This window comes from Drosophila mauritiana, chromosome 4, assembly GCF_004382145.1.
Source record: "Drosophila mauritiana strain mau12 chromosome 4, ASM438214v1, whole genome shotgun sequence".
In the NCBI taxonomy this organism is placed as follows: Eukaryota; Metazoa; Arthropoda; class Insecta; order Diptera; family Drosophilidae; genus Drosophila; species Drosophila mauritiana.
The window spans coordinates 211,649-230,266 of NC_046671.1; the positions used below are offsets into that span (position 1 = coordinate 211,649).

Consider the following 18,618-nt stretch of genomic DNA (forward strand, 5'->3'; position numbering starts at 1 on the left):
ACTTACTCTTCCAGGTCTATAACATTACCGAAGGATTTGATATTTATTATAGGTTTTTATTTCATAGTACTATAGGAATTACATGTAGTGTTCGTATTTGCATTAAACAGAGCGCGATTTTACAATGGTTCCTCCCCGAGCACGCTGCCATCTGAAAAAATATACTGTATTTAATTTATTATAATTTTAATAAATTAGCATTGCGACATGAACCACACTTTTTTCTTTAAAACATAGTTTAGTAAACTAAGAAATAGAGAGTGTATGAGTGTATGTATGTATAGGGGCGGGTAATTGACACGACTCGCGATATATCGGAAGGAATCAATGCGTATTCTCAAGATCAGTAAGCTGTAGCACGTTGAAAATTTTAATTTCTATTTCTAACTATATTATAAAAGCGTTTGATTTTCAAAAGCTTTTATTCAAATTCATTAGGAAACTTGTATCTGGTATTATGCTTTTTTTTAATTTTCGTTATAAAAATAAATATAAAGAAAATATTAATCAAACTGGCATAATCAAAACCAGACGTGACTTTTCGTAGGGCAATTTCTTGTGTATTTTTGCGGACGAGTTATAGTTATATAGTTTCCTTCTTTGCTATTCCTTTTTGATTGTATAGAAGAAGTAGATGGCGAAACGTAATACCTCGAGCTAACGATAAAAATAAAAGTATTTGGCGTTTTTTCTTTTTCTAGCAATGATTTCTTAAGGCTTAATTATTAACATTGCATTAATGCAGGGATGTGAGAACATCACTTTGGTCTTGATTAAGTTCAGGTCTTGATTCTTAATAAATTAAAATTATTAGGATGAACGCAGTTTTAAATAGCTAAATCTAAATTATATTGCATGTCTTCTAAACCTAAAACGGGAAATAGTGGACCTTGAACCCCGGCACAGCGGAAACCGTGAACTAACAGTACCGCGCTGGACCTTGGACTCGAGCTAGAAAAATTTTTAATTGTTCAAAAGGGTGGGCGAATAAGTTTTGGGCGGCTTATAGGCGTAAGAGGGCAAAATGTTGCTGGCATATCAATAGAAATTTACAGGGAAATTTTAGTGGCCATGTCAAAAAGTTTTTTTTGCAAATCAACAAAAATTTACAAGACTAATAAAAATATGAAAAAATATCGAAACATTTTGCAAAAGTGTGGGTGTGGCATTTTTGGGCGGTTAGAGTAGGCGTAGTCTGTTTATATTTAATCCTAAACCTTTCTTGTAAGCAAAGAACAGCTAACAAAACGCGAAACTATAGTTAATTGGATTTATATAGGGTTGATGAAAATCTATTAGCTTACCTTAATGTTATATATATATTTTAATGGAAATTCTATTGGTTAGTTAGTCATCTTTCTCTTAGATACACATGCTCCATAAGACTTGAAATATATAACAACACTTTTGCTGATATGATAGTTATCATTGCAGTGAAAGCCCCACTCCGAATGGCAGAACTTGTTTGCATTGCTGCAGGCTGCTCACCTGTCCAAATTAAATTTAAAAAAAAATATATGAAATTGAAATATGTGTTTGTGTTTACCAGTTAAAACGTGAACCCTAACAGAAGCTGGAATGGCTCCATTTGGAACGCATGTATAATTTCCAGAATCCCTTAATGAGGCTCGCGTTAGCATCAATCGACTCGTTGTTCCTATATCAGTTTTTTCCGTTTCTAAACTTATTCCTCCGCGAAGTGAATCAAAGTCAACAACTGATGAGCCATGATACCTTTGAGATAGTAAACTAATTCGTCAAAATCTCTTACAAAGATCATGGTTTCTTACCAAATCACAGATGGTGCATGTATATTAACAGAGCAAGCCAGGGCAATAGTGCTATCCCGTTTTACATGAATTTCCGTCGATCCCAGAATTTTTGCTCTAGCCGCTTTAAAAAATCACAGATAATTTTAATTTTAAGCAAGCCATAAAAAGCCTTACACTTTGTGTCGTAAAACCGCTTTTTAGTTTTAAGGTCTTGAAAGTCGTTGTCAGCTAAAATTTTATAGAAAAGTACGAGTTATTAAATTAATACATTTTCTGCTTGTAAGAAAATTTATAAATTCTTCTACGTGAAATTAAAGCCTAAATCAAACAAAAACCAGTCAGACTCAAGTCGGACGTTGGCAAAATGTTTTCGGCATATCGATATAAATTGGCAAACCAATTGATTTGTGGGAGTTAGAGTGGGCATGGCAGTATGTGTATGTGCTGCGCTATGTCTGTAGAATCTGTATGCTTAATCTCAAACTTCTAGCTTTTAAAGATCTCGACGTTCATACGGACGGAAAGACATACGGACATGACCAGGTCGACTCTGCTATTGAATATATATACTATATATGGTTGGAAACGAGACCTTTTACTCTAAAAGTAATGAGTATAAAAACTCCTCGACCTTCATTTACCAGTGCTGTTTTTCACGCGATGATTACAGGTTTTAAAGTAATTATATGATCCATTGTGATCTGATACAACTTTTGTGACAAAATCTTATTTTATATTCAACAAGGTAAATACCGCGCTTTATTAAAATAATTTCTATTTAAGCATTGCAAACAAGTAAATTTAAGATATTGAAATATATTAGTTGTATTTTTAACGATTTTTCGGCACAAAATTTAAAAAATAACCCGTATGTGATAAAAGGTATGGTATTTATGCATGTTTAGAATAAGTTCTTTATAATGAAAATGTAGCTCAATTATCTATATTTTCGTTTTTGTGAAAATACCAATAGAGTAAAAAAGTTTCCTTTTGCTGTGGTCCTTAACGTGTTGAATTTGAATAAAATAAGCTTAAACAGTATAGATAGCATTTGAATATGTATTTCGAGCGATTCATTGCTCAATACTCTATACTCAGGGCTTTACCAATTTGTGTTTAGATTTAAACCATTTAATCGCCAAGACTAGTTTATGCGCTGCCTTTTGATTTCTATATTATTCGTTATGGTCGGTCAACGACCAAATTTTTTTTTCTATATATAGTACTCGAGCGTCACAGTTATTATTATCTTTTTTTTGGTTCATAAATGATCATATATACCTATTATTTGCAAACAAATTGCTAAATTTATTTTAGGCTCGGTATTCACTTGACACTCATATACGCCACTGTCTCTAGGCTGTGCATAATCAATTTTTAAGTCCCAATCTTCACTGCCTGGTGGATGTATTACAGAAAATCGTTGATCGCCGGTGTACGTATAAATGTTCGTTGTAAGAATGTGAAGGTCCCGCTTACGCATCCATGATACCTGAAATAATTTATATTATTTATTAGGAATATTACATAGATAAGCAATTTTATGACAAGCAATAGATAAGCAATTTTTAGCTATCTGATAACCCTTATTTGAATCAATACAAAATGAGTCTGAAGTTGACTATTTCAATATGTTGTTATCATGTATTCCTTATCCTATTTGTTTAGATATAGGCAAGCTTGCTAGAAAAACTTAAGACTTGAATGATTTTTTCACATATTCATATGAGACCTGTGATCGTCTCAAAACAATCTTGATCGATGAAAATGGGAGTAGAGTTGATAAGGACTAGCGAAAAAAGAAGAAAGAAAGCTGCCTTTAAAAAATAAAACGTTCTTCTGGTGTGAACCCAAATATAGTTTGAAATTTAAGGTTACGTCTCCCTCAAACAATTTTGCATCACTTAATCGTATAGTCGGCTTTTTACCATGTAACCGAATGTGCTCTTCAAACGAATAAAAATGTTTCGATATAATCTTATGTAAGAATAAAAATAAATAGCCCATAATGACTTACCGTGCGATTTCCTTTGTTTTTAACCCGACATCTTAATATTGCGATTTCGTCGACTACGGCCGACACATTTCTCGGGCTGATATCATCAAAGAAAGGTCGCTCCGAATTGGTTAGGTCTAAAATGAATTTGTATTTTATGTTAAACGAAATCGGATGCTAAATTATTCAAGCCAAGGCGTATATACCCTTGCAGTTAAAAAATAAAAATAATTTTATATGTCTCTTAATATGAAGCTAAATATTTGAATTTAAGCTTTCGATCTTTTCATGGACGGAAGTGTCGGTCAAGACAAAGAGCTTGCGACATCTATATATACATGCGCGAAATCTTTTGCGATAGTTCGATCATAAAGAGTTTTACATTTGTTGGTGAAAGGCGCAAAAAAATTAAAAGCTGGAGCGAGCCATTGCAATGGCATTCAATGCATTGAAACTGTTGTCATCTTTTGGTAGCCGAAGCTCCTCTCGAAGGATGTTTTACAAAGCAAGCTTTCAGGTGGTAAAAATACTATGGGTAAAATGCAATATTAAAATCTTTTTTTAAATTTAAATTTAGCATAATTTAAATACAATTGCTTTTTAAACATACTTTCACATTTGTATATTGTTAAGTACAATACGTACATTAGATTCATGTATTATTTTTGTCTTGGTATTCAAGTATTCATTACTTTCTTTTATTGTACGCGTTACAGTAGGGAAAGGGTCCAACCAAAATTAAAAAAATTCCCGCAAGGCCAAAAACATATATATCATTCTAGTGGGAAACTTTTAATTAAAAATGTATCTTACCGTTCACGCTTAAATATGAAGTTGCACTAATATATTGACACCATATATTTAAATTCAAGACTAATATAATGAATGGTTTGATTTTAATTGGCGAATTATTTAAGAATGTGGCATGTTTGCCACGCGACATGTTGCTTTAATTCATTTGTCTTTCAAAGATATGCATTACTTAGAGTGAAATTCCATATACCTATGTAGTTATAATAAATGTTAAGTATATAAATAAGTTAGATATTAAGCACACGCGAGAACACGTATTGGCGTAAGATTTTTATTAAGAACAACTTTGTATCGGCATCGATTTTTTAATCTTTTAATGGATTTTCAAATAATATTCAGTTTTTCGGTATTGTGATCTGTGTTTTTAATGCACATGCAATTATACGTGCTGGCTTCAATTTTTATAAGCTCTTTCAGTCTTTACACTTATTTCGTTGGCATCGACAATTATTATTTCAACGGTAAGCTCAACAACCCATAAGCAGCACGTTTTAATGTTTCTGTGAGGACGACTTGTATATACAGATTTTTAATATTCTGCAACCCTGAAAATATTCGCGCATGCCCATTGTCACATATGTATGTGTTATCATACAATTTAGGATAGATTTTTTATATTTATAGATTGCGTAGGTTACAATTATTTTAATATATATATTTTTTAATTTTAACAATTTGAAGTCATATACTAAGTACTCTAGTTTCCTTTTATTGGTAATACGGCTTAATGATATTAGCAATGGGCGGAATACAAATGGCATACATCAATTTGAGACTGAGATCAGATAAGCGTGACCATAGCACCTTTACCTCTTAAATTTCTAAAAAAAAATGTACTACTGAAAGTTACATTCACAAAAACGGTAATAGTAGTGGTAAGCATTCATCCTAAAAAATACCAGTTACTCTTAAATTAAAGGGATATACTAGATTCGCTGAGAAGTGTTTGATATCGAGAAGGAAACGTTTTCGACCATATATTCGTGATGTCTGTCCGACTATGCATGTGTAGTAGCCTTGGAACTGACCAATTCTATATCTATGCGAACAAAAAAAGAAAAAAAAACATTCCTATTAGTCTTGTAAATTTCTATCGATTTAGCGACGCCCACTCTAACGCCCTAAAGCCCGAAGCCGGTCACTCCCACACTTTTGAACTATTGTTAAATTTGTTCTTATTTTATTCCACAATATATATCGATATCTCAAAAAAATTATGAAATTCCGCGTTCGCATTCACACTAGGTGAGTAACGGGTATCTGATAGTCGGGGATCTCGACTATAGCATGTTTTCTGGTTTTTATTTGAAGTTGCCTTCTTTGAAGATTAGTGTAAGTTAGTTTAGGGCACATAAAGTTCAGTTTCACTCTCTTGCAAACTTGTCCCGTCCTTGTCATCATCTATGTGTTTCCATTTGAAAATCAATTTTTATTTTCCAAATGTAGCTTTACACAGGTAAAACGATAACTTATCAACTAGCAGCTTGCACAGAACTTGACACATATGTACATATGGCCAATTATACGCTTCGGACTAAACATCTGCAAAAGTGTATACTTTTTTTCCTTATAGAAGGTAACAACATTTCAGGTCGAGGTATTTACATTGACCTAACGAAATTTTTCATTAGCTCTTCCGCAATAGTAGTATTATTTTTAAATAACAGTACATTAATTGCAAATGAAAATAGCAATTCAAATTAAATTTAGATATTCACCAAAAATTAGGAAAACAAGGTATTAAATGAAATTGTATTCATATATTTTTGTACAAATCTTGTTTGTAAATATAAATTTAAAAAGTGTCCATGTTCTTGAGTTTGTTTTCAGAACGTGTATATGTACATAGTCGATCACAAGCGGGATGCTCGTGCACCATAAATACATTCAAAAATAATATCTCGTGAACTTCCAAATATTTTTATGTTTTTTTCTGAAAATAATGTTGCTTCTCTTATTATGTACACGCCATCTCACCAGGCATTTTGTGTTATTTTGCGAGGCTTAAGAGTGAAAATAATGGAAATTAATAATATTAATAATATGAAATATAAAATGAAATCAACAAATAAATAATCGTTAACCTCAAGGTGTCAAAGTTACTATCTGTTGAAAAATTTATACAGAAGTACTGATTATTCCAGAATTCCAATATAAATATTGTGTGCCTTGAAATATAAATAAAGTCACTCACATATGTAGATACAAATTCTATTGTATATATACGCAATCTCTCCTGAGAAAAGCAAATATGTGTACGCATTTATAAATAAATTTGTGTGTTTACCTAGTATATTACTTTGCAACTCTCCGTATAATTGTTAACCTGCCTTTTGAAAATATCGTTGTGAAAATATGTTATGTGCTGATGCGGTGACAATTGATATGTATCCAAATGAGTGTGAAACTTAAACATGTGTACTCCGAACACCTCTATTATAATTAAATCGCAATAAAAAAGTATAAAGACCTGTTGGTAGAAATCTATGCGCCACCAACTTTAATCTCTGTTTCAGCGTAAAATATGGAATGTCCAAAACAAAACGAAGAATCTGTGAACTGCTTGAGAAGCCCCATCGCGGCCGTTAAAAAAAGGTCGGGGCCGTTAGATATAGCACTTGACGAGGTTAACGACGTATCGAAAATATGGTCGATGCCATTAGAAGACCCACATTGTTTAGATGCCTCCAGCATGCGTAAGCCAATGATTTTTGCGAGTAAGCACTCCGAAGGAGTTGCTTCTCCAAATAAAGTGCATCGTCGCAGTACAAAAGACAAGGAAAAAAAGCGAGAGCGCTGGCTTCTAACTCGAAAAACCTGGAGATATATGACAGATGCAGGCCGTAAGCTAATTCCTGATGGATACCAAACAGGGTCAGGTAATCATGACCTAATTGAAGATCAATTTCAACGGGTGTGTTTATCTGAACCAAGTTTTATTTTATGGAGTCGAAGAACATCATACCCAGGAGCATTCAGCTGTTCTAAGCGGAGATTAAAGCCATTGTTGAGGCATGCAAGTGCTAGCCGCAGAAAACAAATAGTTGATGCAACCAAAGATTATCATATTGCCGATCGAGTCATTGAATTATTGCAGACTTATCTTAAACTTCGTGATGCATACAAAACCACAACTTTACTTGGAACTAAAACAGTTCGGCCAGACCAAACATCATCACCCAGTGCACAAAGGCCAAACTTCAAAAACAAGGGTGACAACCATCAAGTGATATCATCCGGTACATCGATTCAAACAGAACTCTTGTCCCTTCTTAAATTGTTATCTAATTGCCCTTTATTTACACATGAAGGAATTCAGTTTAAGTTTGGCGATGCTCCACTAAACATTCTGGAAGACAAAGTTCTTTTGAAAAAAATCTATAGCGCGCTTAAGAAACAACAGCTCCATAGGACGCTACATTCCAAAGATCCTTATAAAGCTAATATTTCGACTTCATTGTCTTGCTTAATAAAAAATGGAAAGGAAATATCTGGAGGTAACACTGATAGTAAAAGAAGCGATAAGTTACTACATGAAAATTTCCTTTCTCTAATGAAATGTGATACCAAACCAATTTTACCAAGCCCAAAAACAGAACTTTATTTAGACCTCAATAAGGCACCGCAAAACATTGAGCTTAAAAACAAACTTAATTCAAATGGACACAGCGTTGAAAGAATCCAGAAAACCTGTGGAACTCAAACTAATTTTATTCAACTAAGCGAGTTAAAAACTTTGGCGCAGCAGTACAACTTAATGGTTAAAAATTGCGATAATACCTTAAAATTATTTGAAGAGCCCACTAAACAAGACTGTTCAAAAACTTCTCATTTAATATGTAGAAAAAGTTCACTTGACGAAGATATTTCACAGTCAGTTAGCGATACGATTAAACGGTATTTGAACATGGCAAGAAAAAAAAGTATGCAAGATTCTGATTCAAACCGATTTAAATCAATTAACTACGATAAGAACCTGAGAAATATCAAAGCAAAGGGCGTAATAAATCCACCGGGAATAAGTGCCGGATTACACAAGGCTGTACAAACGTTAAGGGCTTGGCCTCTCATAGCTTTGGATTTTATACGGGGAAACGAATCTTTGAATCTTAAAAACGCTCACTTAGAATGGTTAAGATTAGAGGATGAGCGAAGTCAGATACAGTTAGAGAGGGAAAAAAATCCAACAGAAATAAGCAGTAAAGTGCATCCTTTACAAATCGCAAGTCCTGCCAACACCTCTTCATATTCCAAGTGCACTTCTGCACCTACTTCGCCGACTAGTCATTCAAAGTTAGAAAAGGCTATACGGACTTCCAGTGGACTACTCTCTTCAAGTTCTCAATTTATTTCAAATATTTTGCACGGACATATCAATGCTGGAAACCATTTTAACACATTGCCAGATTCCAGTAAGTATAAGTGCATATTGTTTAATTAATTTATATACCGTTGCAGTCTTAATGCCTGAACTAAGCATTAGAGAAGACCTTAGTCTGCTGCTGTTGTTCCGGCTTGTACCCGAGCATACACGATTGGAAGACTTTGAGAAATCGACTTGCTCGAATTTATCCTTTTCGTTAACTTCTCCAAAAGAATACAACTCAATGCACTAAAAGATGCTTTCTATTATTCAAAGCTTTTATCTAATTTATTTGTTGTTTAATTATAGTTTATTATTTTCCTTGTTATTTTTCTTGTAAAGAAGAACTTTAGATTAAGTCTTTTTTCAACACGTTCCCAAATTTCCGATGTACATACAGGCAGCGCAGCGAGTGCAAGCAATACTTAAGAGACGGTTTCTAATTGACATTTAGTTATCTTTCAAAAGGTTTAAGATTTGTTTGATATTTTAACCACAACAACATACTATACTTTACCACTTGTGTCACTAGCGCCACTTATCTGCAAGCGCTTGTATAGTTACTGAAATCTGAACGTTGATGATTCTGAAAAAAATAATATATATATTAAAAAAATAAAAATAATAATATAATATAATATATTATGTAAGAAAATGCCTTTTAGATATTTTATGAGCAACGAGTGCAATAATTAAGATATAAAGATGTGGTATTAACGAACCATTTTCCCTTAACAGTTGCTGTTTATATATATATTTTCTTTTGATCTATACAACAATAAATTATTAAATTGTGTAGATAACCTTTTCCCTAAAATACTTAAAATATGTGTGTCCTTTTCGCAATTCAATGGCTGTTGGAAAAAGTCCCGTAATACTTTGGATTGAAAATCTGAAAAAATGTTTTGTCACACACATCAAACTTTATGATGCAAAATATGGTAGTTCTTGTAAAAAACATGTGTTGTCGTTTTTCGAAATGCCAAATTCAAGAGTTACAATGTAATAAACAATTCGAATTAGAAATTATATTAAGATTGCCAAAAAATATATCTGGTAGAGAATAACATTATCGCATCCTGCTAAATTAGATTGACTTGCTACTATTTTCAGATCAGAGTCATGCAACGGCAAGTATGCAGAAGTCAAAGTCGTTATCAAATGTGGGTCAATTTGTAGCAAAACGAATGTGGCGGAGTCGATCCAAAAGCCACAATAAACGGAGTTACTCAAAGAGCTTTATACCAACTCTAAAATGGTATCCGTCGGTGAGAAAATTTAACTTGTATTTTAAATTAAATACTAAAACTTTTTAAATCAATTTCAGGAACATTTTTTATGGATATCAGAGTCTGGTGAATCTTTTCAAATAGTGGAGACAAATTTGACAAGGCTGTCAAAAATAGAATCCGATATGGTAAAAAATTTTGCCTTAGAAAAAATTCAGGAACTAAATATTGGAAATAATGAAGGTTGGTTAAATTTAACTGATTAAAAGGATTTGGTTTTGTTTGTCATACCCTGTACTCGTAGGACAAAAGGTTTTAAATGATTTCTTAAAAAGTATGTAACAGCTGAAGAAACATACATAAGTATAAGATAATTTCTTTATCTAATCAATTATAACATATTCTAAATAAAGCCAATAACTATTACCATATTTTTTCCCATTTAAATAATAGATATGAAGATATCGCCACAAAAACGACGATCTGCGCCTAAAAAAAAATCCTTGACTACAAGCTTCTTTGATAATGGAAAGAAAGATGATCACAGTAAGTGAATTTATGGCATCAGCCTATTATTCTCAATTATCATTTTGAACATAATTAAAACGCATTACATTTCAAGATGCTCGCTCAGTATTGTTCGGAACCTCATTGGAATGTTGCTTAGCAAGAGACAGCAAACGGAACGTTATTATAGAAGACAGATCAAAGTATTCACTTATGTCAATGTTTCGTGGAAGTGGTAGTAGCCCAGGAAGTGTTTTGAAGCTTAATGATAATGTAAGTGCTATACTCTAAAAATTTTTATACTCTTTACTAGTAGAGTAAAAAGCTATACTAGATTCGGTGAAAATTATGTAACAGGTAGAAGGAAGCGTCTATATAGTCGTGATCAGGATCAATAGCCGAGCCAATATGGCCATCTCCGTCAGATCTGGCCATCTCCATCCGTCCGTATTAACGTAAAGATCTCTCTTAAGATCTCTTTTTAATTTTTTTCAGATTTCTTGGAAATTTCAATAGATTTACCAACAAATTCAGGCCCCCCTCTAAAGCCCACAAACCGCCAAAAAACTGCCACGCCCACATTTTTGAAAAAGGTTTTGATATTTTTTCATGTTAAAATTTTTTTGTATTTTATTATTTATTTTTTTTTTACCAATTTTTTCCGATATTTCAGAAAATGTTAAAATTTCTCCCTCCTTCCTTCTCCTTCCTTACTTCCATTAGCTAAGTTACGGGAATCTAATAGTCTGGGACTTGAATATAGTATTTTATCTTGATATTCCGGCATGATGGCATTTTGCCATGCACATACATATTTGCTAAAAACATCACATCTTTTCTGATTCAATTAGCGCGAAAAGACATCGAGTTTTTGAGCCATCGCATTCGTCGACGTAAAAGAAAATATAACGAAAAAGAAACAAAACGAAATGAAAAACGCATAAATTTATTTAAATTTAATATTTACAAATATTATTAGCTAAGTGCTACTTACTTGTAAAATACAAACCTGAAAGTCGGTGTTAAATTTCTAAGAACACACTGACGATTCCAAATTGAAAATGCAACTGAATAGAAACGGAAAAAGCCAACAACAACGCTTCGCCCTTCTCTACCTGTTTCTATCCTTTTCGTCATTTGCTTTTCGTAAGTACCGTTTCTTGAAATTCTGCTTGCCCTTCTTACTATGACGATCAAAAATATTGCGTCTGGCATTGTAAGAAAATGTACATTAAGCATTGAGTATAGAAGAGGGGAGCGAAAGGTACATTTAGACAAGGGCGTCGCCAGGAACGCCCTAAAATGCAATGTACATTAAGCATTGAGTATAGAAGAGGGGAGCGAAAGGTACATCTAGACAAGGGCGTCGCCAGGAACGCCCTAAAAGGAATGTTCAAGAAATTTCATAATTTGCTGCCTATCATGTAACTTCCCGTTGTTTATTTACTCTATGTAATGTTCTTATTCACTTCTATCGATCTGCTTCCCATACATAAGCTGTTTACTAGGTGCTTTCACAAAGAGTTTCCAGTGTTGGAAGATGAATTCTACTATCTTTATTTAATAGCCCCTTTGAAATTATTGAGGACCTACCTACATGTTCATAAAGAAGAAGAAAGTATTCAATGCATTTTCAAATATCATTTAATATTTTTTAACAAAATGTTTAAATTTCTCTAAAGATTCCAAGATCAGTATCAGTATCTTATAATCGACTTAACCGTTCTATCTTGCTTTGTATTGTAGATAAAAAAAATATACACATATATACATATATATATTTATATAAACAATAAAATAGTTTGTTGAATGTGCGTTGAAATGGATCTAAGGCTCCAAATCTAAAATACTTTTGTGATGAATGTTGCGAACGAGATGAAATCGTTCATGCGCCAAACTAAAGGTGCCTTTTAAAGGGACTGATCTGCAGTTTTGGCGAGCTGATCAACAGTAATTTACCATTCATCGGCTGTCGATCGCACTGAGCCCTCAAATGTTGCTAAGATCGGCCGATAAAAAGGATTCGATGCACTCCGATTAATCCGTGACGCATGTTGTGCAGCTGCAAGCAAGTAATTCCACCTGTACCGATTAGTTTACAACCACAAGGAGATATTAAAAGTATTATTCCAAGTTGAACCTTAAGAAATACAATATAAGTGCCCCCCTCTTGGTGGTCGCAGTAAAGAAACAACGTTTTGTTTCTAGTAAAAGATAAATTTCAACATTTCTCTGACAAATCAATAAATAATTAAATTTTTTTTTTAATATAACATTTTTATAACGTTAGGGTAGTTTGTAAGCGTTAAATGGAAAGTGGCCAGTGATTTTTGGTAGTCCCATACAGTTTGGCAGGACCATTTTTAAAACGAAAACAAATCAAAATATTTTTTAAAGGTATGGGCGTGGCAGTTTTGGGAGGTAAAACTAATTTTTGGTGCGAACCTGGGCTTATTTTTATTAATATACAACAATTCCATTTTCATTCTAAGCTGCAAAGGTAGTTATATTTATACGCGTTGCTCATAAGGTAAAAGGGTATACTAGATTCGTTGAAAAGTATCCGACCGTATAAAATATATATTCTTGAGTAGGATCAATAGCCGAGTCCGTCCATATGAAGGCCGAAAACTATCATGTTCAGGAATTATAAAAGGTAGAAGGTTGAGATTAAGCAAACAGATTCTATAGACATATAGACACGCAGCGCCCAATGTCTATCGATATGCCTGAACAATGATGAAATTTTGTGTTCTAACATCCACTAGCTGAGTAACTGGTATCTGATAGTCGAGGGACTCGACTAACCATTAGCTCTTATTTTTTATTAAGCCGATCCTGGTTCATTCTCGAAATAAATCAGCGCTCCGGTTTATAATCCGCTGAACGGTTCAGCTCCCTTTAACGCCAGTTCAAAATAGTTTTAGTTCATATAAAAATTGTAGGATGTTGGCATATTTTCTTGTTTTCAGGTAAGGTCATGTGAAAGCTTACCATCAAAATCCCTTGAATACGGAAACACGGAACTTTCTGCATATGTTAGAGGCTCCTTTTCAAATATATCAAAGCCTTTAGCATCGCTATCTCAGTCTGAAAATGAAGACACTGAACTTAATTTCGTTAAGCCCTATCAAGAGCATTCACAATTAATGGTACCAATATTCGTAAACAACTGTATTGATTATTTAGAAGAGAACGGATTGCAACAGGTTGGACTCTTCCGGGTGAGCACATCCAAAAAAAGAGTAAAGCAAGTAAGTGGTGAAAATTCACTTAAACCAATTTGTTATATTTCTATATCCGATTTTTTTATTAGTTGCGGGAGGATTTCGATAAAGATATTTATTTTGGGATTTCTGTTGATACATGCCCACATGATGTTGCCACACTGCTTAAAGAATTTCTACGTGATCTTCCGGAACCACTACTTTGCAACACACTCTATTTAACGTTTTTAAAAACACAACGCATGTATTGTAAGCTTGCGTAAGCATTCAGAATTAACCAAACGAATTTCAGGTATTCGGAATCGACGCTTGCAACTAGAGGCTATATCACATTTGATAAGACTACTTCCCATCCCACACAGAGACACGTTGTACGTCTTACTAGTATTTCTAGCTAAAGTGGCAGCACACAGCGATGATATATGGTCTACAGAGGGATGTTGTTTAACGATTGGAAATAAAATGGATAGCAATAATCTAGCTACAGTATTTGCTCCAAATATTTTGCGAAGCACTCATTTGACATTTTCAAGGGACAAAGAGCAAGAAAATATGAGCGATGCCATTAATGTAGTAAGGTTTGTCAAGCAAAATACTTTTTTGCTTTTTTTGCCTTTGATGAGACAAGTGTAGCCTCAATTTCTAATTACCTAATTTTCAAGACCTAATCTACTGTCTCGTTAATTGTTGTTTGCCAACATACGAATAGTTTCGTGTGCCTTAATGTTTTAAAAATGCAAACAAAGTATGGTCTTGTGACGCTTTTACCGCATGCGTCATCTTAAAAAATAGTCATATATTGCCATTGCGGCTCCGCCAGGAACTCAAATTGGAAGGAAAATAAGTAAGAGCGAAGGACATATATCTGCTGGAGGAATAATCGAAAAGGTTATACATATAAATAACAAAGAAAGCAAGAGAATGGTCTAGGATCTCAACCAGCAGATACCCGTCACTTGTCTAATCATTTTGTAATTAGGAAGTTTGCCTATAGATATCTACGACCTACTGATGTATGTAACTAAGTATTAATTTTTAGGTGCAATGACTGTATGAACACGCTGTGACTCTAATTTGTAACTTTTAAATTACAAATCTAAGCAAATAATGCAACATAAGTCTATTTTTTTTTAGTTTTTAACGCATGAATAACTGATTTACACTTTCAAAGAAAAGCTTAAAACTAGTTCAACTTCGTAACGATTTGATAATAATGTAAAATTTTGTAACTCTAACTACGTTCGTACCGCTTTTGTTAATATAGTTGTCTTTAACAAATTCTATTCAAATAATAAATACGTCGGGCCAAAAATACTAATTTATATGTCATTAGGACAAGAATAAGAACATTGCTTTCAAGAACTCGACGTAATAAACAATAATAAATGTATGACAATTGCTTATGTGTTAATGTAAAAAATTTGTATGCTATGTAAATATTTTTCTCAGCTTTAAGAGCCTAAGAATAGTTTAAGACAAAATAATTATATATGTTAATTTATTTCAATCTATTTTATTCTTGTTAGAACCATGATAAATCACTATGAAGAAATTTTCAACATATCAGCAGAGTTACTGAATGTCATTTATACACAAGCACTGGAAGCTTGTCCGGAAAAGTTATATGAGCTGATTTCAACGAAAGTCTATGGAACTGAATGGTAAGGTCTGACTAGAATCCATTTGTGTTTCAAGAGGTTTTACTATTATTTGAATAATGAATTTGAATCTATGGAGCCGTTAACTGTTAAGTTCGTGATCTGTATTCTGTGGATTCAAATAGGGACAGCATTAGCTTTTATTATTATTTCCATTGTGTAACTGCTCTAAAGTAATGCCACTTTACCACAATCTGTCACTACCCAGAGTAGTTCAATATTTAAATTAAAACCAATTTGAAACATCATTGTTACAGTTAATGCAAAGACACTAGAATAGTTATTCTACTGTCTTTGGTTAATGCCTGTGGGACCAAGTTTTAAGACAATAAAAAATTTTTTTTAAAAGTCCCACGGTATATTTCATATTTTATAAATTTTGTGCTATTGTTCTATTAATATATAAGTTATTTTAACACTCTGATTGGATATAAATAGTGAAGAACTTTATCCGAGATGGATTATAATTAAAAAAGTATACTCGTATGTTTTGAAATAATAATATATAATATTATATATATAATATATAATATATATAATATATAATAATATAACAATATCTGAAATAAAATTGTCAATATCTTTAGACCACCGTTTTTTCCATCAGATCTTTTTATTTGTAATGTGTTATTATCTACACTTAAACAAAAAACTACAAAAATTAAAATATTGACAATCTTCTGGTCAAGCTTAATATCTAACATATACTCGTTGAAAACGCGTTATTCAAATTTTTCGTTGCTCTCTCATTATACCCATTACTCGGGTTTACTAGTGTCGTTGAGAATTAAATATTTCCGACCCTATATCCGTCTGATATATCCGTCCGTATGATCGCCTTGATCTCAGCTTGATCAAGATCAAGCATGCAGATTCCAGAGACAGTGACGCGGCGCAAGTTTGCTCGCAAATGTTGGCACTCTCACTCTGACGCCTACAAACTGCCCAAAAGTCTCACAATTTTTAAACTTTCAAACTGCGCTGAGTCCGTGAATCTCGAAAATGCATGAATGTCAACTTTCTAGCTTTTTTGTTCCTTGAGATCTTGACGTTCACAAGGACATATCATATCATATGGATGTTGGTCTTAGCATATAAATGGCAAAAGCGTTGAGATTAAAGGATTTAGAAATATTTCTATTTATGTATGTATGTTTCTAATGCACCTTACGCGTATATTTAGGGCCCAACAGCAAATAGAAGACCCTCAACCAGGCATTTTATCTGATGTTTCGCTCGAACCTCCGATCCAAGGAAAGCGGTTTGTATATTTTAATTTTTTTATAATAATATTTTGATACATTATAAATTTTAAGGTATGAAAATATCAATGATTTTAATACCATTAATTTAAAAAATTGGCAAGATAAGCCAACAGATTATAGCGATTCTGACAAAAAGAAAAACCATAATGAAAATTTAGAGGTCCTTACCGCTAGTCTCAAAATATCTGTTGCTGAACAAAGTCACAAAAGTCTCAAGGAGCCTATAAAAAAACAAGGTAAATTTATAGTTATAGATCAAAATGCATCAAAATGCTTCACTGAATCTCTTTTTCTTATTTTTTTAACGCAGAGCCGATAACGTCATACCAACAGTTTTCCAGATCAAGCCTCCCAACCAGTACATCAGATGTTGGTGTCAAGACATTGAGAACAGATGACGCCGAGCTTGAGAATAAAATGAAAATACTTACATCTAACATCCATAAACAGGATATACCCATAAAAACAACTTACAAACGACAGAACCTTATTTCGAGCTCAAGACGAATAAACCAAGAACCCTAAATAATATAATAAACCCTAAATAATTAAAAAATTTATAAAAATGTTTATCCATTATTCGTCTTTTAAAAAATACAATTTATCTTCTGCTGTCCTATTGTCCTTTGCTCAGTTTTAAATCCTTTTACTGGTAGGGGTTAAATAAGTTTTAAGGAGCTTTGTGTTGCGAACGTGTACAATTTTTGAAGGGCCGCAACAGTCGAACAATTACCGCGTAATGAATGAAAAAACATAATAGCTTTGTTGGTTTTGATAAAGTTTCTACTGTTTTAATATCAAAATGTATTATCAAAATCGTACGACTATATCATACAGCTGCCATAGGTACAGCTAAATTAAAAAAAAGAGAGAATGCTTTAGTCGACCTTCCCGACTATTACATACCCGTTACGAAGCTAGTGTAAATGAGAACGCAAAATTTCATAATTTTTCTGGTATAGCGATAGACATTTTTGAATAAAATGCGAAAAAATATTAATTACTTTTAAATTTACGTTATGCATTTATTTATATAGATAGAGAGAATAGAGAGAAAGCTATAGTCGACTTCCCCGGCTATCAGATACCCATTACTCAGCAAGTGGAAATGCAAACTCAAAATTTCATAATTTTTCTGGGATATTCTGGGATTTGGGGAACAAAATGAAAAAATACCCAATGTGGGCGTGGCAGTTTTGGCCGGTTTTAGGGCGTTAGAGTGTTTTTTTGCAAATCTATAGAAATTTACTAATAAAACTAATAAACTAATGACTAATAAAAATGTGATAAAATATCAATACATTTTTCAAAAGTTTGGGAGTGGCAATTTTGTGCGGTTTGTTAACGCCCACAAGCCGCAGTGAGCGTGGCAAGCTTGAGCTTCGTCGATGTCTCTAGAATCTGTATCAGCATACAGATCAACCTTCTATATTTTTTAGTTCCTGATATCTCGACTAGTTACCACTAGTTACGCTTATAACAATAACACCATAATCAAATGCAGTTATTATGTAATTTAGAATCAGATAGCGGCTGGAGCGTGCCGCAGTGAAAAATATTTACTTCTTACACTACACAAAAATAAGTTAAGGCAGTCAATTCTAATACCTTGGAATAATTTCCTGCATAAAAACATAAGGATAGCCCTGCCCTGAATATTAATTAAAATTTAACACGAATCATCACAAACTAATTATTATTTTTCTTCATTTACTTTTTATCTTATCTATTATATTTTGATAAGCCAACGCTCTGCCTAAATAATTCTCTCTTCTTAAACATGCTGAA

At 33.1% G+C, this 18,618-nt stretch overlaps 2 protein-coding genes across 4 annotated transcripts; one reads left to right on the forward strand and one right to left on the reverse strand.

Annotated features, from left to right (window-relative positions):
- Positions 1-35: 35 nt before the first annotated feature.
- Positions 36-5,099, reverse strand: LOC117146303 (zwei Ig domain protein zig-8). Of its 2 annotated transcripts, XM_033312342.1 has the most exons (9): positions 5,006-5,080; positions 4,582-4,771; positions 3,790-3,905; positions 3,054-3,264; positions 1,947-2,000; positions 1,791-1,893; positions 1,547-1,734; positions 1,305-1,488; positions 36-151 (listed from the first exon to the last, which is right to left on the reverse strand). In XM_033312342.1, the coding sequence occupies exons 2-8, from the start codon at positions 4,709-4,711 to the stop codon at positions 1,352-1,354; spliced, it is 939 nt and encodes a 312-aa protein (XP_033168233.1). In that variant the 5' UTR covers positions 4,712-4,771; positions 5,006-5,080; the 3' UTR covers positions 36-151; positions 1,305-1,351. The 2 variants fall into 2 exon arrangements, with proteins under 2 accessions (XP_033168233.1, XP_033168232.1); XM_033312341.1 differs by having other exon boundaries at positions 4,582-5,099.
- A 1,559-nt stretch (positions 5,100-6,658) lies between these two features.
- Positions 6,659-17,400, forward strand: LOC117146297. 2 transcript variants are annotated; one of them, XM_033312314.1, is made up of 12 exons: positions 6,659-8,993; positions 10,058-10,212; positions 10,272-10,416; positions 10,627-10,719; positions 10,796-10,953; positions 13,653-13,934; positions 13,997-14,147; positions 14,200-14,485; positions 15,434-15,568; positions 16,749-16,826; positions 16,882-17,066; positions 17,141-17,400. In XM_033312314.1, exons 1-12 carry the CDS (start codon positions 7,106-7,108, stop codon positions 17,353-17,355), a joined length of 3,771 nt encoding a protein of 1,256 aa, XP_033168205.1. In that variant the 5' UTR covers positions 6,659-7,105; the 3' UTR covers positions 17,356-17,400. The 2 variants fall into 2 exon arrangements, with proteins under 2 accessions (XP_033168205.1, XP_033168206.1); XM_033312315.1 differs by having other exon boundaries at positions 6,795-8,993; positions 14,200-14,278.
- The last annotated feature ends 1,218 nt before the right edge of the window (positions 17,401-18,618 follow it).